Source organism: Ailuropoda melanoleuca, chromosome 15 (genome assembly GCF_002007445.2).
Source record: "Ailuropoda melanoleuca isolate Jingjing chromosome 15, ASM200744v2, whole genome shotgun sequence".
NCBI classification, from domain to species: Eukaryota; Metazoa; Chordata; class Mammalia; order Carnivora; family Ursidae; genus Ailuropoda; species Ailuropoda melanoleuca.
Window position 1 is genome coordinate 68,367,313 of NC_048232.1, and position 22,664 is coordinate 68,389,976.

At 43.1% G+C, this 22,664-nt stretch overlaps 2 protein-coding genes across 25 annotated transcripts in view; one reads left to right on the plus strand and one right to left on the minus strand.

The window, feature by feature from the left end:
• Window positions 1–9,685, plus strand: part of APAF1 (apoptotic peptidase activating factor 1) — a 95,856-nt gene extending 86,171 nt beyond the window's left edge. For 7 of the 11 annotated variants that reach the window (XM_019800772.2, XM_002920278.4, XM_034644192.1 and 4 more), the window contains 4 exons: window positions 2,822–2,884; window positions 2,987–3,136; window positions 5,654–6,102; window positions 7,594–9,684. The gene's annotated coding sequence lies outside the window, so the exon portion shown is untranslated. Of the gene's footprint in view, window positions 1–2,821; window positions 2,885–2,986; window positions 3,137–5,653; window positions 6,103–7,593 lie in introns of all 11 variants that reach the window. The other 4 variants (XM_034644194.1, XM_034644196.1, XM_034644195.1 and 1 more) reach the window with 4 other exon arrangements.
• Window positions 5,839–22,664, minus strand: part of ANKS1B (ankyrin repeat and sterile alpha motif domain containing 1B) — a 1,024,648-nt gene continuing 1,007,822 nt past the window's right edge. For 8 of the 14 annotated variants that reach the window (XM_034644189.1, XM_034644186.1, XM_034644187.1 and 5 more), the window contains 2 exons: window positions 15,908–16,075; window positions 5,839–5,976 (listed from right to left, as the gene is read on the minus strand). In XM_034644189.1, coding sequence (XP_034500080.1) covers window positions 5,866–5,976; window positions 15,908–16,075 — 279 coding nt within the window. In that variant the 3' untranslated portion in view covers window positions 5,839–5,865. The remainder of the gene's footprint in view (window positions 5,977–15,907; window positions 16,076–22,664) is intronic. The other 6 variants (XM_034644188.1, XM_034644185.1, XM_034644183.1 and 3 more) reach the window with 1 other exon arrangement.

Consider the following 22,664-nt stretch of genomic DNA (forward strand, 5'->3'; position numbering starts at 1 on the left):
CTCCTAAAAGATTGCTGTACTCAATTGGGAGTCAGGAGACCTTAGGTCATTATCATTCTTCTTATTCTCTGGAATGTGGATGCGCTGGATAATGCTCCAGCAGCCATTTTGTGAGCATGAGGTGACCTTACAGATGCCATATGCTAATGGTGACCAAATAAGAATGTAGAAGGAGCTTGTGGACCTCCCATTCCAGCCCTCTACTATTTCTGAAGTTCATGTTACATGAGAAAAAATTCAGCCCTTCCCTGTTAAAGAGACTGTTATTTCTGGTCTTTGCTACTAGTCCCTAAATTCAGTTCCTGATACTGAATAAACCAACCTGGTGTATAAGAGCAGTCCAGCAAATGTCAGTATCTCTGCCTCCTCCACCCTCTCACTCCAGCCACAAACACACTGTTCCTCCTCTGATAAGTAACTGGACATCTAGCTAGCTGTGAGGCTGTTGAAGCTTGGAATCTCAGAAAGTCACAAAGAAGTGATGCATGGATCACGCCCAGCCCACAGATGAGTTTTATTTGGCCCACACTTATTTTTTTAAATGCTGAATTTGTTGCCAGCATTTGAAAATCTAGTGATTTTGCATAAATACTGATTTCTTAGAAAATCTGTTGACCCAGGGTCTTCATTTCTGCCTGGCAACAATTAGCTGAAAGTAAGTAGCAGCCGCCCCCTGAGATGAGGCAGGTGCTCTGTGGATCATCACAGCCCCACTCATTCGTGTCACCTGTGGCTCTGAAGCCATGTGAGTTTGCAACTTTGTACCTCGCTACCCAGACACACACCCCAGAAGTGGCCTGCTCAAATGGTATTCCTGAACTTCCCAGTCTCCCTTGACTCAACACTTAGCACATTGGGGTTTTTGTTTTTGTTTTTTTTCTCTCAGAAAACTGAGCATACACTTTTGATAAGTGGAGAGAAATCAGCCTCTCACATGTCAGAAAACAGCTGATGTTGCTTCTTACTTGGAGGCGTCTTGACTTTCCTTCTCGCGTGTCTTATTGAGGAGAGGCAGTAAGAGGGAGAGCTGCAGGCTCCTCAGGGAGCCGCTGTCAGCATGCTTGACTGAGGCACTGAGATACCCAGAGGACAATTAAATTGAGTATTGAATATGGATTGCTTTGAACGGGCTTTTATTACCGTGTCGTGGGTAAGAAGGACTCCAGCGCAGCTTGCTCGTACTGCCCTCTGAAACATAACTTAGGTGTCTCCTCAATGGCAGGGGTTGGAAGTTGTGCGTTCTCTCCGCTGCGCTCGTGCAGTCTGTGACATGCATGCTCCTTAGTTGTCTGAACCCCTGAGAAAACCTCAGCTGTTGGGGTGACCCTAATGGAGCTGTTCAGTGCAGAGTCTCTGTTTCAGTCTAAGTCTTTATGTCCTTGGTCATTAACTACTCTTGAAAAGTTAAATGCCTATGCAGCTTTTACCAACCTAGGTCTCTGGGGCTTTGGAGAGTAAAACAGTTTTGATGATAAATAATTTGTAGCTATAATTCTTTGAGTTACGCACAGTGTGCAGTGTGTTGGGTCAGGAGTGATCATCTTATCATTAGCAGTTCTAAGTAGAATGGTGCCACGCTGAACACAGAGCAAGTTCTCAGTGAGTAGACTGAGCTGGGATGAAGAGAGGAAGCAAGTGGAATTGGTATTCCTAGGTCTGCACCAAATTCTTAGGGTTAATTCCCCCACAAAAATGAGACCTGGCTCATGGGTACTAATGTATGCAGGATGGTGATTGGGCAATGAGCCTAAGGAAATTCTCTGCCTGCTTTGGAGCTGGTTGCTGTGGGAAGCAGGACTCTGTTGCTGGGGCAGCCAGATGCCTGGGTTCGTTTGTACATTTGCACAGACAGCAGTAAATGGGCGTGGGGTGGGCTGGGTGTAGGGGGGACAGGAATGGAATAGGGGGCAGGTTGATGCAGCCTTGGTGCAGATAGACTCTGTTGTCCTACATTGGCTGGTTCCCCAATTATATTTTAAGAAAATGTGTTTATTACTGTCAGATTGCTTGATTTTCATAGGAAACATACTCAGTGACTACCTTATATAAAAAGAGAACTGAAAAACTTAAGTGTCTTAAAAAAAAGGCTTTATTCCATATAGACTTCTGAACATGGTCATTATATTCCAGTTCGGTGGGAGAAGAAAGAACTCTGAAGGCTCGCCCATTTACCACATTTTCATTTCTTTTTGGAAGTAGCTTAGGAGCAGTGTTACTCGGGGTCCAAGTGTGAATTTTTATTTTTGAGAATCTGGCCATTTGTTCATTATCTAAACCTGTGTTCTGGCCCATCATATCCAAACATTATATGCCCCAATAATATTCCCAACAGAAAATCTGGTATGTCTTGAGAAAAACCACTGGGGCCATGACTTATTAATGAATTAACCAGGCATAATTTTCACAGGGTTCATTCACCCAAACTTATCATAGAATGTAATGTAAGAAAAAAAATAGAGTAATTGAATTCAAGTTCTTTTTTGGAATAATATGAGCATTCGAGGATCCCCATCCCCCATGGATACTGCAGTTACTAGTGTGTCAGACTTCCCCTTCAAGAAATCAGCTGCATATCTCTTCTTCATTATGTGGGCTGGCTCTCTTCTATTTGCCCCTCATACCTCTCCTTCTTCTTCCCTGCCCTGTGTAGACCATATCAATGAGCTCCTTGTCCTCTGGCTTCCAGTGGGTTCAGGTAATGCAGGGTGGATAGTGAGATCAGGGTATTTTAATCCCTGGCTCCCTCACTACAGCTGGCCATGTCCCTCAGCCTGTCTGGCAGCCCAGCCACACAGCCTTCTCCTTTCCTGTTCTCCCTCAGGCAATTACCAGCCCAGGGACACTGTTCCACCCGTCTGTTCCCCTACATGCTGCCAACACCTATGTAAGTATTCTATTTATTAAACTCTTAAAATATCCCGATTGGAATGTGCCATCTGCTTCATGCTGGGACCATAACTGATACAAATAAGCATTTGATCCACAGAGAGAAGAGGACTGCTGACCTCTTGGTGGTTACCAAAGATAAAGAGGGGCCAGATTAGCCCAGTTGAAGCATTACCATCTAAAATTCCAGCCCAAACCTTTCTTCAGGAAACCTGCCCTCTCTGCCTCTGTGAATGGCATCCCCTCTCAGGTTGGTTTCAGTGTTTTCAAAGCCGTGGGTCTGTGCATGTCAGGCTGGTAGCACCCTGTTTGTTTTGGTGTGTGTTTCAAAGAGTCACAGACTTCGATCCAGCAGTGCAGGGGAGATCTCCTGAAAGTCATAGGATATGGAATGTGAAATGCTGACGTGGCCCTAGATCACTTGACTTGCAGCACATGTGTTTTAGAAAAATGGAAGGATTGATGTTATGTAATTTTAACCCCTACCAAAATTCATATGTTGAAGGCTAATCCTCCAAAGTGATGGTATTTGGAGATGGGCCTTTGTGCGATAATTAGGTTAGATGGGGTCATGAAGGTGGGACCCTCAGAGTGGGATTAGTGCCCTTATAAGCAGACACACCAGAGAGCTTGCTGCTATCTTAATTCTCTGCGAGCGCGCACGTGTGCGTGCACACACATACACAGGTCATTTGACCACACAGCAAGATGGCAGATGCCTGCAAACCAAAAGAGCCTTCAGAGAGAATCCTATCTGCCAGCATCTTGATCTTCGACTTTCCAGCCCCCAGAACTGTGAGAGATACATTTGTTAAGCCACACAGTCTGATATTTCATTTAGCAGCCCAACCTGAGACAAACGTGTAGATGTTTCTCCAAACAAGCTATCTGTACTGTCACAGACAGATGATCTATTTGGGTGGTCCTTGCTCTTTTAGAAATTTGTTTTGGCAATTTCTCCTTGTAGCCTACTGTAATATTTAAAGACATTGGAGATTTTTTGGCTGAAATTTAAGCTTTAAAGGCCAATGTATCGTTCTCAGACTGGCTGAACTTAGAAATGAGTAAATTTTCTCAATTTTGCCAATTAAAAAAAATCTCTTTAGCTATAGATGTTGAGGAGGTTGGGCCTTTGGGTTTTTTCCTAAATGGAAGTGGGAAGGTGCTCACAGAATGATGCCAAGCACCGGTGGCTGTACAATTTCCGTTTTATTTTGTGTGCTTTTTTTTTTATAGGATATAAATAATGACAAAAATTACAAAATTTATAACTGGAAGCCCAAGCATATTTACACATATGTTTCTGTTTCAGCAAAGCTACTATTTACTTTGCTCCTATACAGTTACCTTTTGGTACCATATTTCAGTGTTATTTTACTCTCCATTTACTACATACATATCAACAGTGAATAGGCAAAATATATACAAGGAACTGTTCAGGTCAAGTAATTTAATATTGTATTAAAATTCTTCAACACTGAACTAAATCCATTTACATTTGTCAGTTTGAAATAAAATTTAATTATCTTTCTTTAAAACTCACCAACTGATGAATAACTGATAATCCTCGGGTTTGAAATAATATTGGTTAATAAAAAAAAAACATTAAGACAACTCCACAATTTATCAATATCGCTATAATGAACTTCAAAATGATTCACAATATGATCAGTTAGAACAATATATGTTAAAATGTTATTTTTTTCTATAATGATATTGGTACTGTTTATATAATTTGATTCTACATAAATATACATTATGGTATCATACAAATACTCCACAGAGACATTAAAAAATTAAAATACCTTAAAGAAATGTAAGTAAATTTTATTTAATCAAATAGTAAGCAAACATTTATTTGTCTCAAGAAAAGAGTTTTATTACTTTGGAATCTCTCCTCTTTTTTTTTTTTTTTTTTTTTTTTTTTTTTTGTATTTTTTTCTAGAAAAAACTTTTTGCAATAGAGTTTTATTAACACGTTTCTCAAGCAAGGTTTCCATGACAGAAATCTTGACAGCAGGAGCCCTACATTTTGTTTTTTAACATTTTCTTTAAAACACTGTGAAGGTTAAAAAAAAACAACAACAATCTTTGCAGCTTATGGCTGCGTCAGCACTTTCGGTTGGATGCCAGTCTGCTTGCCCTAATCTCCTGCTCTGGGGAGTGTCATCAGCACTTTGCCACACCCAAGCCAGTCCTCTTGGTGGTAGCAGTAAAAATTTAGTTATTTGAAATGAAACCAGAAACATCCTTCACAACTAAACCTAGTTTTCTTATCAGTGCATTAATGAAACATTCTTTTAATAAAAATATTTAATACAAGACACACTTTTCTGTGCATAATAAATTCCTCTGTTTTGAATCATTCTTAAATTTTGAATCAATCCATAGATGTAAATGTTTTCTTTATCTGACATGGTTGATTACATATAAAACCCACAAATATAGAAATTGGGAAACAGGATTTCCTGGCAATCATGGGGGTGGTTTTTGTCCTTATGCATGAAATGATGCTCAGTGATATGATTTTACAGGTGTTTTATGGGGTAGTTCTGTTCTGATTCTACCTTTAAAACTGCTGACTGAAAAATCCAAGATTTTTATACTTTTAGGCAGTATTAGAGATCCCCTGTACCTTTTTTTAAAAAGGTGTTATCCCCAAATTCAGCAAAGCAGTGTTGGGGGCAAAGTCATTAGAAATACGTTGGGTGGTGGCAGGGAGGGGAGTCGGGAGAATCAGCGAAAAATCTCAACCCATGCCTCTCAGGGGTTACGGCTGGAAAGTCTTGGTTGCACACTTTCTGTCACTGGTGCAGAAAGAACGTCCCCAGGAATGGCCAGCGGCCTTTCGCCCATGACAAGGCCACACAAACAGAGCAGTCTTCCTCCTGGGCTGGGTGGAAACTGAGGTGCGAAGGGAAGCCTGCTCCGGGACTGCTCAGCGTGCAAGGCACCGCGAGGACAGGAGGATGGTGAGTATCAGAAAATTGTGGTTTCATACTTGGTATTAATTCCTCTCTTGGCTTCTTGTCCCGGCTCCACGATCCACGGCAGATTGGCCAAAGTCTTTTGCTCAGATGGGTCGATCTGCTTTAGAACAGAAAGGCTGATGCCTGTTATACGGTACCTGTACCAGGGTGCAAACATGCTTCCTAACACTTCTTGGAAACCAGTACTAGGCCCTGACAGGACTGCAGTCCCGTCACAGACCAACAGGTATGTGAGAATCGTGTGTTTGTCCTTTTCATTTATGTTTATTGCATAAGGACTGTATGCAAGACATTCAAAGGGTGGGTGGTGAATGAGACCTGGCCCTTGCTCTTGAAGGCACACAGATGGAGAGCAAACACAGAAACATTTCAATACTGAGAAAGTGGGATGGAGGGAGGGAGGGTGCTCTGCAGTTAGGGAGCCAGGGGACTTCCTAGAGGAGGTGAACCAGGTTATGTCACTCTCCAGCTCTCAAGTCTACAATAATTTCCATGACAGAATAAACCCGAATTCCTCAAGGTGAAGTCTAGCCACACTGACTGCTTCTCCTTGCATGCCAAGACCACACCCAGGGCCTCTGCTCCCATCATCTGCTCTGTAGGAATATCCTTCCCCAGACACCTGCATGCCTTACACCCTAATGTCACTCAGGTCACAGCTCAAACATCACCTCCTCACCTGTTCACCCAATACAAAATAGCATCCTAACTTTTCTTCTCTTCTGCTCTGTTCTTTATAATCCTTATGCCACATACATCATATATTTATTCCTTCATCCTCCACTGCAATGTAGGGTTTTGTTCTCTTCACTGTTTCCCCCAGACTTAGAAAAGCTCCTGGCAACCCAGTAAATAACAGTAGGTACACAATAAGTACTTACTGAATAGATATTATAAAAGAATGAGGAAATGTCTAAACAGCTGGAGGATGAGCTAGAGTTTGCCTGGTGAGGGAGCAGGGAAAGGGGGGAACAGCATGCGCAAAGCTCCTATGGTAAAAAGAAGTGGCTGGTTGAGAAGCTGCAGTTAGGTGGAAGAGTGGAGATGGGAGGATGAAAAGGTGAGCAGGGCCAGGTCAAGCTGAGCCTTGAACCAGACTGAGCTGAGCTATAAAATGGTTAAAACCATTTTAGCCCCTGTATATATAAAGTCAAACAGGCCATTCCTGGGTAATGCTTGAGCTGTGAGCTCTCAGGAGGGGCCCTGGAGGGGAGTTTTTCACTGTACTGCTCCCTCACCTTTTGGTGTTTCTACATCTGCCCTGGCCCTGGCCACCTGCTCTGCTCAGGAATGCTGGGGCAAGGAAGCCTGGGAAGGTCTCATTTGTATCTCCACAAGGCTGTGGGAAGGACTTCACATATTCTTAGGAATCATGGAATATTTCTCAACAATAATCAGCTAGACCTGAGGGCAATGGAACACGGACACCAGTTGAGTGGGATGGGATGTTGAGGCAGTTAAAGGACATCAGTATTATTCACTATGTATTTTCGTATTTCTCAGTGAAGGCTTTTCAATGAATATTTTATGAGCCCTCATGGGATCTAACCCAGTTGTGCTCTTCTGGAAGTTTATAGAGACCAGAGTAAAGTCAGATGGAGGCACCTGCCATCTGAGAAAGAATATAATAGTCTAAGAGATAATCCAAAAATATTCTGAAAACTGGACATTTAACTTACAGGTTTTTTTTTTGTTTTTGTTTTTGTTTTTTTTGCAGGGGGAGATAGATAATGAACAAATCTCCATCAATAAATGCTACACAGAATTAAAAGCAGGTATACAGTTGATTGTGACTGGGTATCTACCTCAGAATGGATGGCCCAGGGAAAGCCTCTTCATGTAACTGAGACCTGAATGACAAGTGGGAATGAGCTGTGCAGAAAGATGGGGGATACTCTGCTAGGTGGAAGTAACAGGTGACACAAAGGCCTCAGGTAGGAATAAGCTTTGGTCTGTTCCAGAAATAGGAAGGCCTGAGCATCAGAGAGAAGCATGGTGGGAAATTAGGTTTAGGTACTTGGGGCAGTGGTGCCATGATCTGATGTGTGTTTTAGGATCACTCTGGTTGCATAAGGAAGACTGTTAGGACACGTACTGCAATAGTTCTGTAGAGCATAGTGGTGGTAGCCTGGATGAGAAGAGTGAGGAAATGGAGAGGAATGGGTGGATCGGAGACATGTTTTAGGGGTTGAGTAGATGGAATCTGCTCATGTGTTGTACACCGTGGTTGGAGGAAGACAGGAATTAAGGATGACCTCTAGATTAATGGCTTGAGCAACATGGTGAATGGTTATGCCATTTACTGAGCTGGGAAAGACAGAGTATAAATAGCTTTGAGGGGAAAAACAAGAATTCTGTTCTGGGGACTTCCAGGGAAGATGGCAGGGGAGGAGAATCCTAGGCTCACCTCATCCCATGGATACATCTAGAGAACACCCCCATCAGTGTAAATAACCCAGAAAATGACCTATAGATTGGCAGAAAAGACTTTTCACAGCTAAATGTAAAAAAGAGCCCACATTGAAGAGGGTGGAAAGGGCAGAGATGCAGTTGGGAGCCAGACACCTGCAGGAACTAAAGGAGGGATCCTGTGGGTGCAGAGGGGGAGAGGAGCAGACCCCACACCACGCACCCCAGGCACAGAAGACATGCACTGGGAAGATGAATTCCTGTAATATTTGACTTTGAAAACCAGAGGGACTTAACATCATGAGTTCTTACAATCAGTGGGGCATATCACACCTGGAACTTTGAAAATCAGTGAGCCAGAGAGTGACAGGAAACTGAGTCCCTGCCCTTAAAGAGGCAGCATAACAAATAGCCCCACCAAGATACAGCATAGAAGCAGCAGTTTGAAAAACACCTGGGGTATACAGGAGGGAGGAAGATTTGTTTACTAATCTCAGAGCATGTGCTGGAGGGGCCGAGGTCTTTGGGAGACTTCAAGAACAAGAGAACTGGCAAGCACCATTTCCCTCTCCTACCCCCTAGCCTGGATATGGGTACACCTGTGTGAACCACTGCAGCAAGAACTCTCTCCACCTACCTTGCTAACAGCATGCCCTGCCCCCATGCTCTCCTGTGGACCCACCCCCCAATCTGGCCTTGCGAGTCCATCCAGAGCAACGCCACAAGCATGGCAGGATACAAGCAGCCCTGACAGGGGTCATCACCACCTCAAAGGGACTTCTGCCCTGGGGGAAGGGGAATAAAACCACACAAGCAATCTGACTGTGGCCCCAGGAGTGGGCTGGGGGCAGGTATCTGGTCTGACTGCAGGACCCACTCACCAACAAAAACTCAGGGGACAACACAGGGAGAATGCTTTGCAGAGCACTGCTCCTGCAGCTCTGGAAAATACCTGGTCTAACCCAACTCAAGCCCAAGGCTGCCCCACACTGGCCCACTAACAACACAGGGAACCAAACCCTGCCCACAATAGGTAAAGAGAGCCACAGAAGACAACTGGACTGAAGGCAAAAGCAGCTCAACCACAACAGTAAGGTGCACACAACACACATAGGGAATACCCCATAAGTGCCAGGTTCTGATGAAGAGGGGACATTGCACTGCAGGGCACTATAGGACCTCTTGTTGATAAGGCCACTACTTTCAAGAGCAAGAGACATAGCTAACTTTCCTAACACACAGAAACAGACACAGGGAGTTAGACAAAATGAGGAAACAGGAATATGTCCCAAATGAAAAGAACAGGACAAAATCACAGCAAGACAACTAAACTCTTGGAGATAAGTAACGGAGATAATATGCCTGATAAATAAATAAAGGTCATAAAGGTACTTACTGGACTTGAGAAAAGAGTACGGGACCTCAGTGAGACCCTCAACAAAGAGATAGAAAACATAAAAAAGAACCAATCAGAGATGAAGAACCCAATAACAAATTAAAAATACACTAGAGGGAATAAATAGACTAGAGGAAGTAGAAGAATGGATCAGTGATGTGGGGGACAGAGTAGTGGAAAGCAAGCAAGCTGAACAGGAGAAACAAAGGATTAACAAAAAATGAGGCTAGATTAAGGAAACTCAGTGACACTATTCAGTATAATAACACTGCATTATAGGGATCCTAAAAGGAGAAGAGTGAAAAGGGGGCAGAAAACTTATGTGAAGAAATGATAACTTAAAACTTACCTAATTTTGGAAAGGAAATGGAAGTCCAGATCCAGGAGGCACAGAGAGCCCCCAACAAAATCAAACCAAGGAGGTCCACACCAAAACACATTGTAATTAAAATGGCAAAAAGTTGTGCTAGAGAATTTTTAAAGCAGCAAGAGAAAACAGTTACATACAAAGGAAGCCCCATAAGGCTATCAGCAGATTTTTCAGCAGAAACTTTGCAGGCCAGAAAAAAGTGGCATGATATATTCAAAGTACTGAAAGAAAAAACCTCTAACCAGCAAGGCCATCATTCAGAATAGAAGAGATGATAAAGAGTTTCCCAGACAAAAGTTAAAGGAATTCATGACCACTAAACCAGCTCTACAAGAAATATTAAAGTGGATTCTTAGAGTGGAAAGGAAAGACTATAAGCAGGAGTAAGAAAAGTAGGAAGCACGAAAGCAGAATTAAGTATGCCTATAAAAATCAGTCAAGGGATTCACAAAATAAAAGGATGTAAAATATGACACCATACACCTAAAATGGGGAGAGAGGAGTAAAAATTTAGTGCTTTTAGAATGGGTTCAAACTTAAGTGACCATCAACTTAGTATTCACTGCCATATGCATAAGATGTTATATACAAACCTTATGGTAACCACACAACAAAAGTGGTAATAGAGATGCAAAATAAAGAGAAAGGAGCCTAACTTTATTACTAAAGAGAGCCAGCAAACCATGAGAGAGGAGAGCAGGACAAGAAAGGAACAGAGAACTACAAAACAAAATAGCAATAACTACATACTTGTCAATAATTACTTTGTATGTAAATCAAGTGACATAGGGTGATGGAATGGATTAAAAAAGCAAGACTCATGTATATGCTGCCTACGAGAGACTCATTTCAGACCTAAAGACCCACACAGGTTGAAATGAAAGTGAAAGGATAGAAAAGCATTTATCACGCAAATGGAAGTGAAAAGAAAGCCAGGACAGCAATATTTATATCAGGCAAAATAGACTTCAATACAGATGGTACCAAGAGACAAAGGACACTACCTAATCATAAAGGGAACAATCCAACAAGAAGATACAACAATTGTAAATATGCAGCCAAATGGGAGCATCCAAATACATAAAGCAGCTCATAACAAATATTAAAAAAAAAAAGTAATCAACAGTAATACAATAGTAGTAGGGGACTCTAATACCCCACTTACATCAATGAATCATCCAAACAAAATCAATAAAGAAACAGTTGCTTTGAATGACGCACTGAACCAGATGGGTTTAACAGATGTAATCATCTTAAAACAAATACACATTCTTTTCAAGTGCACATGGACCATTCTCCAAAATAGATGTTAGGCCACAAAATAAGTCTCAAATTAAAAAATATTGAAGTTATACGATGCATCTTTTCTGACCACAACACCATGAAACTACAACCACAAGAAAGAAGTCTGGAAAGAACACAAATACATGGAGGTTAAGAAACATTACTAAACAATGAATGGGTCAACCAAGAAATCAAAAAGGAAATAAAAAAAATAGATGGAGAGAAATGAAAATGAAAACACAACGGTGCTAAATCTTTGGGATACACCAAAAGCTGTTCTAAGAGGAAGTTTATAGCAATACAGGCCTACCTCAAGAAGCAAGAAAAATCACAAACAATGTAACTTTACACCCAAAGGAGCTAGAAAAAGAACAAACAAAACCTAAAACCAGCAGAGAAAAGGAAATAATAAAGATTAGAGAAGAATGAAATAGAAAATTAAAAAAAACAACAGATCAGGAGATGGTTCTTTGAAAAGATCAACACAATTGATAAATCTCTAGCCAGACACATCAAAAATAAAAAAGAGGGGACTCAAAATCAAAAATGAAAGAGGAGAGGGGCACCTGGGTCGCTCAGTTGTTAAGCATCTGCCTTCGGCTCAGGGCATGATTCCAGGGTCCTGGAATCGAGCCCTGCATCGGGCTCCCTGCTCCGCTGGGAGCCTGCTTCTTCCTCTCCCACTCGCCCTGCTTGTGTTCCCTCTCCCGTTGGCTGGCTGTCTCTCTCATAAATAAATAAAATCTTAAAAAAAAATGAAAGAGGAGAAATAACAACTGACATCACAGAAATAAAAAAGAATTATGAGAATATTATGAAAAATTATGTCAACAAGTGGGACAACACAGAAGAAATTAGATAAATTCCTAGAAACATGTAACCTCCCAAAACTGAATCAGGAAGAAACAAAAAATTTGAACAGACCAATCACCAGCAATGAAATTGAATCAGTAATCAAAACTCTCAACAAACAAAAGTTCAGGACCAGACAGCTTCACCGAACATTTAAAGAAGAGTTAATACCTATTCTTCTCAAACTTTTCCAAAGAATAGAAGAGGAAGGAAAGCTTCCAAATTCATTCTCTGAAGCCTTCATTACCCTGATATTAAAACCAGATAAAGACACCACCAAAAAAGAGAACTACAGGCCAATATCCCTGATGAAATTCATGCAAAAATGCATAAGAAAATACTGGCAAACCAAATTCAACAATACATTAAAAAAAAATCACTCACTACGATCAAGTGGGATTCATTCCCAGAATGCAAGGATGGTTCATATTTGCAAATCAATCAATGTGATACATCACATCAATAAGAGAAAGGATAAAAACCATATGATCATTTCAAAAGATGCAGAAAAAGCATTTCACAAAGTGCAATATCCATTCATGATAAACCCTCAACAATGTAGGTTTAGAGGGAACATGCCTCAACATAATAAAGGCCACATATGAAAAACTCACAGCTAACATCATACTCAGTGGTATTATAGACCTGTTCCGCTGAGATCAGAAACAAGACAAGGATGTCCACTTTCACCACTTTTATTCAACACGGTACTGGAAATCCTACCCTGAACAATCAGACAAGAAAAAGAAATGAAAAGCATCCAAACTGGTAAGGAAGGAGTAAAACTTTCATTATTTGCAGAGGACATAATACTATGTATAGAAAACCCTCAAGACTCCACCAAAAAACTACTTGAACTGATACATGAATTCAGTAAGGTCGCAGGATACAAAATCAATATACAGAAGCTGCATTTCTATACACTAATAATGAGCTATCAGAAAGAGAAATTAACAAAACAATCCTACTTACAGTTGTACCAAAAATAATAAAATACCTAGGAATAAACTTAACCAAGTAGGTGAAAGATCTACTCTGAAAACTATAAAACACTGTGGCGCCTGGGTGGCTCAGTCATTAAGTGTCTGCCTTTGGCTCGGGGCATGATCCCGGGGTCCTGGGATTGAGCCCCACATCAGGCTTCTCCGCTGGGGGCCTGCTTCTTCCTCTCCCACTTCCCCTGCTTGTGTTCCCTCTCTTGCTGTCTCTCTCTCTGTCAAATAAATAAAATCTTAAAAAAAAAATGAAAACTATAAAACACTGATGAAAGAAATTGAAGATGACACAAACAAATTGCAAGATATTCCATGCTCATAGATTGGGAGAACAAATATTGTTAAAATGTCCATACCACCCAAAGCAATCTACAGATTTAATGCAATCCCTATCAAAATACCAACAGCATTCTGCATAGAACTAGAACAATCCTAAAATGTGTATAGAACCACAAAAGACCATGAATAGCCAAAGCAATCTTGAAAAAGAAGAACAAAACTGGAGATATCACAATTCTAGATTTCAGGATACACTACAAAGCTGTAATAATCAAAACAGTATGGTACTGGCACAAAAATAGACACACAGATCAATGGAACAGAAGAGAGAGACCAGAAACCAACCCATGATATGATCTATTAATCTTCAGTAAAGGAGGCAAGAATATGCAATGAGAAAGAGTCTCTTCAACAAATGTTGCTGGGAAAACTGGACAGCTACATGCAAAAGAATGAAAGTGGTCCACTTTCTTAAACCATACACAAAAATAAACTCAAAATGGATTAAGGACCTAAATGTGAGACCTGAAACCATGAAAATCCTAGAAGAGACCACAGGCGGTGACTTCTCTGACATCGGCCATTAACAACATTTTTCTAGATGTCCCCTGAGGCAATGGAAACAAAAGCAAAAATCAACTACTGGGACTACATCAACATAAAAAGCTTCTGCCCAGCAAAGGAAACAATCAACAAAATTAGAAGACAACCTACTGAATGGAAGAAGATACTTGCAAATGACATATCTGATAAAGGCTTAGTATCCAAAATTTATAAAGAACTTTTACAACTTAACACCAAAAAACCCCAATAATCCAATTAAAAATGGGTAGAAGACATGAAAGACATTTCTCCAAAGAAGATACACAAATGGCCAACAGACACATGAAAAGATGCTCAACATCACTCATCAGGGAAATGCAAGTCAAAACCATAAGAAACAAGTGTTAGGATGTGGGGAAAAAGGAACACTCATACACTGTAGGTGGGATTGCAAACTGGTACAGCCACTGTGGAAAACAGTATGGAAGTTCCTCAAAATATTAAAAATAGAATTAACAATATAACCTAGAAATCACGCTATTGGGTATTTACCCAAAGAATCTGAAAACTTGGAAAAATATATGTTTACAGCAGCATTATTTACAATAGCCAAATTGTATGTTTCAGATGTGTGTTAGATATTAAAGAAGCAACTGAACATACAAGTCTGGGTTTGTGGGAGTGCAACAGGATTGGGAACCAGCGGGGCTGGGTAGGTGCAGAGGTGAAGGGACCATGGTGTCTGAAGGGAAGGTTTTCAGAGGACATGCAGTTACTGGTGATGCTCAGAGATGAGGGATGAGCATGGGAGTGAATGGCTGAAGTGGGGTGGAAGTGACTAGTCAAGGAGCAGAGGCTAGATGCTGGAGGGATTGTCCCCATTGAAGTTGCCAAGGGATTGAAGGGACTGAAGTTGCCAAGAATGGTGGCAGGAGTAGAGGCCCAAAAGAAGACCAAACAAGAAGCCACATGGTCACAAAGGGAGGTGCTTCCTGACAAACATTAAAGATCTTAGACTTCCCCCATGACCCCACAAGAGGGGGATGGTGGGGAGGAGAGAGCTAGAGATAGAAGGATATGTGGGTGTGAGAGCAAGGCATCTGGGGGTTCCTGTCTGTCCCGAGCCCCAGAGATCGTAGGATGCCATACGGCAGCCGGAGCAGAAGCCAGATGGGAGGCTGGTTGGGAACGCTACAGCTTCAGGGTATTGCTACTACCAGAGGAGGCCGCTTTGAAGTCATAAAAGTCTGTTAGGACAGGATGTCTACAGAGCTTGTGGGAGGGAAGGGGAGGAAATTCCTGAAGGAAGGCAGATGATGAGGAAGGAGGGGCTGCACCGTCTGAAGAGTCACCGCTCTGCAGGAAGCCCCAGCTGCCGGGAGAAAGCCTGCCGCAAGCTGGCATCCAAGCCTCTGGCAGGGGGGAGAGGGCCGCTCTGCTCTGACCCGAGATGTGTGCACAGCCTGTGCATCTGGCTAGCTCCCTCTAGCAGAGCACCTGGGACGCCCTGCTGTGAAGCTCTGCCAACCTCTCCAAGGGCCTGTGGCTCGCAAGAGATTTCGGCCCCTGGTGGTATGGTGTGAAGCCTCAGGGAACATTGTTCCCAAGCTTGCCTGAACCTTCAGGAAAGATTCATCAAGGAAGCAGCAGCACCCAGTCCACCTCTCACAGAGCTGCCATAGGTGACAGAGAAAGTGGAATTTTCTTGAGAGACTCTAGATTCAGACAGATGGTCCCCCGAGACTTGCAGGAACCAGGCTGGGAGGATGAAGGACACATGCCAGGAGAAGGAGGCCAAGGGAGACAGAGAAAGGCAGGCCCCCCACATCACTTGGGACCTGCTTAACCGCTTCCTCTCCCTCCAGCTCAAGATTTTCAGAACACCTGTATCATTTCTACTTACCACTGACTTGCGAATGCTGACACGAGGCTTGGGGATGGGTTTGGAGGGTTTGTTTTCAAAGCTTTCTGGAAGTGTAGAGGAATGGCCCCCTTTTCTTGCTTGTAGTGCGAGTTGGTAAGCAACTTCAAATGCCTGTCCCAGTGTTAGGATGATTTCGTAGGCTAAATTCTGCAAGAGAAAAGAGAAAAGCATTTACTATGGCATACTGCAGGTTGGCCAAGTTGAGTAGCTGAGGAACACTGTGGGAGGTGAACTGGCAAGGACCTGTTAACTAGTCCACTTGGTGTGGCAGTGAGTCAGTGGAAATCTGTGAAAAACAGGAAACCCCAGGTCCAATCTAGAGTCTATATGAGGCATTAGCTAGCATGTGATGCATTGGCTGACAGCCACGCTAAGGAGCCGACCCCCAACTTCACCCTATGGGGAGCAGGCCCACACCCACTGGCCCCAGGTGCCTATTCCATTCACAGCCTCATGGCTTCCAACCCAGGCCTTGGAAGATAAGGGGTTACTACGGTCCTTCATTTGAGTTCTGGAAGCACCTCAGCCGTGCTTGTGAGGACGAGCCCACACACTCCACAGGAGGTGTTCCTGAGAAGTTTGGGTCTTTTTACCTCAAACATCTGTGATTCAGTGAACATCTCTAAAGCACAATCAAAATCTAATTTAGGCGGAGGGGAGAGGCATTAGTCATGCTGGTGTGGTGTCTCACAGTTACAGCAGCCAGCATGCAAACAGAGCCAATTATCCATCTATTTCTTGAGGCGCTTGCTCTCCCTGTGGGTCCACTCCATATTTTATCATCAAATCAGCAAGAGACAGGAGATTCTGTCAGGCCCAAATGCCATGCCAAGCAGTGACTGGGAGAAAGGTTCTTTTCTTCGGACCCTCAATCACTTCCTTCAAGACGACTTTCTTTCCTCTTCTGCAGAAACGTATCTTTGGTTTCTGCCTTCTCTTCCCAGCACAGCTCCATCTGGTCGTCTCTCACTGAGAAAACCTGATGTTGTCTAACCCCAGAGAGGCAGGGTCTTGACAATGCCCCGGAGGTCACAGCACACCAAACAGGTTAGACGCCTGTCAGTCACAGAGAACTTTCTTAAAATCACTGCACCAGCAGAGAGCAGGCATGGTCTGTCTCAAGTTTTCATTCTGATCAGTGTCCCTAGAATGTCTATTCATTTTTCAAAACAGAAATGGCATTCTGTTTATGTGCTTTTCCAAGTATGGCCCCTACCAATCCGGCCCCTCGAAATCAAGCCACAGAATAGCTCAATTCCCATAATGATGGGAAGAACTGTTTGGGTTTTTTCCCACTTGATGAAGACAGTGAAGGAGAAACAGGATGGCTTTTGGAGGCCATGTGGAAGAGGCCCTTGGGTTTCTGGACTGACCAGATTTCAGATCAACGCCAGGCTATTGTGGTCTTAGACTGAAGGAGGGAAATGCCTCTGAGCTTGAAATCTGTTTTGACAGAGAAGGTGTCTTCTCTGAGTGACGTGGTAAGAAATGATGGCCCCACAAGACAGACGTGTGCTTGTTGGAGACACTGAAACTTGCACAGCCAACTGAGCACTTCCTGCAGTGAACACTGATCCCATGTTTGCCTCCACGGATGAGTCAGACTAGTAAATTAGCAGTGCACCGACATACGATAGTGGAGGAGGGCTGGTAGACAGCTCTGGCCATCACTGCACAAAGAGGGCTGAACCCTTCGACTGCCTACACTTGGCACTCACGTCATCGTCAGCTTTGCCTCCTAGCTGCAGAGGGGACCCTTCTGAAAGGCAGACTGGGGCTTTTGACTTCTGTAGTCTCCATGTGAAGTCACGGGCTCTTGGTCTTGTTCAGCATGACTGGAGATGGTTGATGTCCGTCTGTCAGAGCTATGTAGCAGATAGTCATGCTTTGGGTGGGCAAATGGACTAAGGGAAGGATGGCAGATTCAGCAGTTCTATAATGTTCAGCTTTTAGATACTGGAACAGTGGAGCTTAATGAGTGTGAATTCCTGTATCATTAACCTAAAAACAAATTCTTGAAAGTGAGATTTACTTAAAGCTCCAGTGTCTTCAAATGAAAGTCAAAGATGCTCATTTGAGCAAGTGAGATTTTTCACATGACTGTTATGGGAAGCCTAAAGGTTTTTGAAAGGTACCGGGTTAGAAGCCCTGCTTTTTCATTTTTAATTAGTCTTGGTGTTAAGAAACTGCTCAAATAAGACACTGAGACCAGACCGTGCCAAACGGCCTCTCCTGGTTTGGCTTGTGTTCTTCTTGAGTCTTGCTTTTCACTTGATTTTCGAATGCTTTACAGAGTTTTTTCCTTATGATTAGGTATAGTAAAGAGCTGGACACTGTTACCTTTCCTATCTCTTCTGTCACCCCAGTGTTTGAGGTCTTGATTCTGAAAGCCAGGGAGGGCCCATGGGCATGAGGAGCAGCTAATTCTGATGGGGCTGGAGTGCTGAGTACTGACATACCAGGGCCCCTGAGGGGAACACTCATCAGATGTACCTGCAGACACGTGTTGAGATGGGGAGGAAGATTCATTTCTCCTGCCTCGCCTTAGTAACAGTCCCACTATTTAAATGGGAGGACAGTTACTGTGAGGGTAGGAGTCTCTTCTAGGACGAGACCAAAAGTGAATACTGCAGTATTAGAGAGGCTGAGGTCACAAGCCTCGCTTCCTCCTTTGAGCCAGGCTTGCTGACCCCGGTCATGCTGGCTGGCATTGAAGAGCTAGAGATGCTGCCCAAAAACCTGAAGGCCCAGTTACTCTCTGCTTGCAGTGTATTGTTATCTTTGCAGCTGTGGGGAGGCCGGTGCCAGAGACTGTGCCTGACACACCGCAGGCACTCAGTAAATGCATGCTGAATGAATGAATGAGCAGCCAAAGGACAAACTAGAGAAACAGCACTACTACAGTTACAGTACAGTTTCACTATATGCAGTATGGTTACACTATACAGCGCTATTACCCTCGGTAGCATAGCTACCATTAAGTAAGGACTTTACAGGTGTTAGGAATTGAGTGTGCCAAGCACTAGATTTATCTAAGTATTACCACAGTTATCTGCTAAATACCATTATCCTTATTTTATAGGTGACGAAATAGAGGTTTAGAGAGGTTAAGTAACTTGCCTGACATCACAGAGCTAGAAAGTCATAGAGCTGTGATGTGAACCAGTATTTGTGGCTCAAAGCCCATGTTCTTAACCCTACCCACATGTGTAGCTTGTTCCAGGATGGCTGCCATCAATTCTGCTGCCCCTGTGTGCACGCCATGACCTTCTCCTAAGAGGGTGAGTCTGTTTCTTTACCTCCTTGAATCTGGATTGGCTTTACTGACTTTCCCAATTAGCAGAATGTTGCAGAAGTGACATGCTAGGACTTCGGAGATTTGGTTGTGAGGAGCCTTGTAGCTTCCATCCAGGCCTCTTGAAACACTTGCTCAGAGGGAATCCAGCCATGTGTAAACATTTGACCATCCCGAGGTCACCGTGCTGTGCGAAGGTCCAAGCTAGCCAGAGTCAGAGACCGCCTGGTAAGAAGCAGCAGTTGCAGTCATCCCAAACTTGCCTCCAGATACACAGCGAAGGACTCATCCTGGACATTCAGTCTCTGGGAGACGCCACACAGGGAGGACGCAAGACTGCAGACAGATGGCCCTAATAGAGCTTTCCTAACATTAGCAGCCCACTGAGCCACCCCAGCAGAGGCCCGAGATATTGCTGAGCAGAAAAGGGCAAAACTGCCATATTCTGCCCAAATGCGTAACTCACGGAATCCTAAACCTAATGAAATGGATATTCTTCTATGTCACTAAGTTTTGGAATGGTTTGTTAGGCAGCAACAGATAACTGGAACACTGTGTGATGCTAAAGGCGGCTGGCTCCTCATTCAGGCAGTAGGAAGAGCAACTGCCAGCCTGTGAGCTGGGCTGAACAGTATGTAGTCATGGAGTCACTCCTGGAACCACCCCACCCTTAGCCCTGGCTGTGGGGAAGCTAGGAGTCCTGTGACCCGTCCTGGTCACAGCATCACAGTAAGCACTAAGGTGTCCCTTCACACGTTGGCCCAAACCACGGAGCTGGAATGTCCTTCTAAGTTGCACAACCATTTACTCATCTCTAGTCACTGCCTCCCTTGAGCATAAATTCAAACTCCTTTAACTTTACCTTCACTACTTTACATCTTTCCAATGATGTAACCCGGCCTGTCTCTGTTTCTGACCTTCCTGGCTTACTGGAAAATACCTGCCTTGGCTTTTCCAGCATGAGTCTCTTTCTAGAATCACATTTATTATGGCAATTGGCCTTGAGCATTTTCTACCTTACAAAGACCACCAATGAAAGCGGGTAGCCTGTGTTTGGTGCAGGCATGGGGGATGATGACTGGGGACAGCATGCTCTAAGCCTCATTTTTCTTAATTTAAAAATGGAGATAATAACATGCAGTAGTGACTTCACTGGACTGATTTGAGAGTCACTCACGATTACACTTAACCAACGACAATTTCAGCCGACATTCTTACTTTCTGTGTGCCATATAGCACAGGACATGCTTCATTCACGTGGACACTCACTGAATCCTAACAACAATCCTGTAGGGGTTATTAATAACCATGGAACTGTTATTCCTATTTCACATGTGAGAGAATTCAGCTCAGAATGGTTAAACAACTTGGTCATGAAGCCAGCACCTGGCAGAGCTAGGATTTGAATCCAGGTGTGGAAGGCCCTGCTCTTGACCACTATAGGTTAGAACTATAGTTAAGATAAATGACTTCTGCAAACTGGTTAAAAAAAAAAAAGCTTAAAAACATTAAATACAGAAGCTCCTGGGTGGAGGGGATCTTGACTGGGGTGAGGGTTCCTAAAGGTACACAATTTGCTTGGGTCTCACGCCAGGACCAGTGGAGAGACAGCCTCCAGACAAAGGATGTCCTCTGTGATTTCCCGTGATCCATCATCACAGGGATTCTCAGCCGGCGGCAGTGCCCCTTCCAGGAGGAGGGAAGCCGGGCAACACTCTCTCCAGCAGAGGCTCTTTAGAAGGAAGGCAGGGAATCCCGAGTCAAAGGGGACAGCCACCTCAGGGAGAACATCCCAATCTCTAAAGCCCTTCCCTTCTCCCCTAGGCATTCTGTTCTGTGAATTAAGAATTGTTACATTAGAGGAATTTGCAGAGCCATCATATTTTAAGGATAGATCTTAATAGTAATCAAGGGATACAAACTTGGTTTTTTTTGCAAAGTGGGGTTGTGTAGGCAAGCTTGCATTTACTGTGAGTTCAAGGCAGTCAGGACTGCAGTTGACCACCTTGGATACTTACTGAGCTACTTCCATGTGTCAGGGGCCGAGTCCCTAATGCCTGGCCCGTGCCTGGCCTACAGCAAGTGTCCGGGAATGCTCACTGAATGATGGGGAAAAGGGGAGGCTCATGGAGGTGTCCTTCATTGTCCTGCATCCTAGTCACTGAGGCTGCACCCAGCACATTGCTCAGTTTGGTGTTAGAAAAAGTGCAGCAGAGATGTGGGCAATCTGTCCTCTAGGAAAAATTCTGGTCACTCAGGTATTTATGTTAACTGATGCATCACTAGGATTCTTTTATGCTTTTTTTCCCCTGCTTTATCCTTTTGTGTTTTATTTGAAAAATTAATACTTATTTCCATAACCTGATAATGATCATTATAATAAAAGAAGTGAATATGTTGAATAGTCAGCTTATCAAGGAAGAACGAGCTCATAAAAATTAGAAATGTTTAAGGACACTGTACAGTAAATAAGCTCTTACCACAGCACAGAACACTGGCAGGTGGAGTCGAAAACGACTGTCCCAGTAACTGTAGCCCCAGCCTGCATCCCATCCCTCCTGTGAGGAGTTTCCTTCTTCCTTCCTTATTGGAAACCTCCAAACAAATTCCGGGGAGAGCCCAGTTCTTGACCTTGCTTGCGCCTGGGAATCCACCGTGTCCTTCTTGTCCATCCAGTCTGGATTCTGTTTGGGGTGTCCTGTTGTAGGGGTGCCTTTTGGTTCTGTCCTAGCAATAAGCTTTATCTGCATCATCAATAGCCAGGCCACTGCCAGGCCTGGAGGGGCAACTGTGGAGGTGGCCCAGGATGGGACAGGAAACAAAAGCATTCTTTCATTTTTAGAAGGAAAAAAAAAAAAAGCCCAAGCATTTTTGATAAAGTAGGGGCTTGAACATTTTTTAGGCTGAAGGATTCAGGGGCGTATTTGCAAGAATATTCATTATAATGTTTAAAATTTTCATAAATAGGGGACTAATTAAGTACACTGCATAGATCCACACAGTGGAACACTAGTCAGCCAATTAAAATGAAAATTGAGTCATTTAAAAAAAACTGGTTAAAAGACTAAGTAAAAATACATGGATGTATACAAACATAGATGGTATCTGTCTATGTGCATAGAAAACAGGGATATATATTAAAATGTTACTAATGGTTATCACTGAGTGTTGAGATTGCGGATGACTTTTCTCTTTATATTTCTTTGTATGTTTTGAACTTTATTCAAATGAAGATGAATAATTTTAGTCATAAAAAAGAATAAGCTTTTCCATTTTGATAATTAAAAACAAGAGAAAATATTCTAGCTCAAAAACAGTGTACTTATTCTTTACCCATCACCTTGGGGTTCTAGGTGCCTTTTCATTCTTTGGCAGAGAGGGCTGGAAACTGTTCCAAGCAAAACCCAGGCCCTATTTGCAGGTGTTACTCTGGCTTGCCTC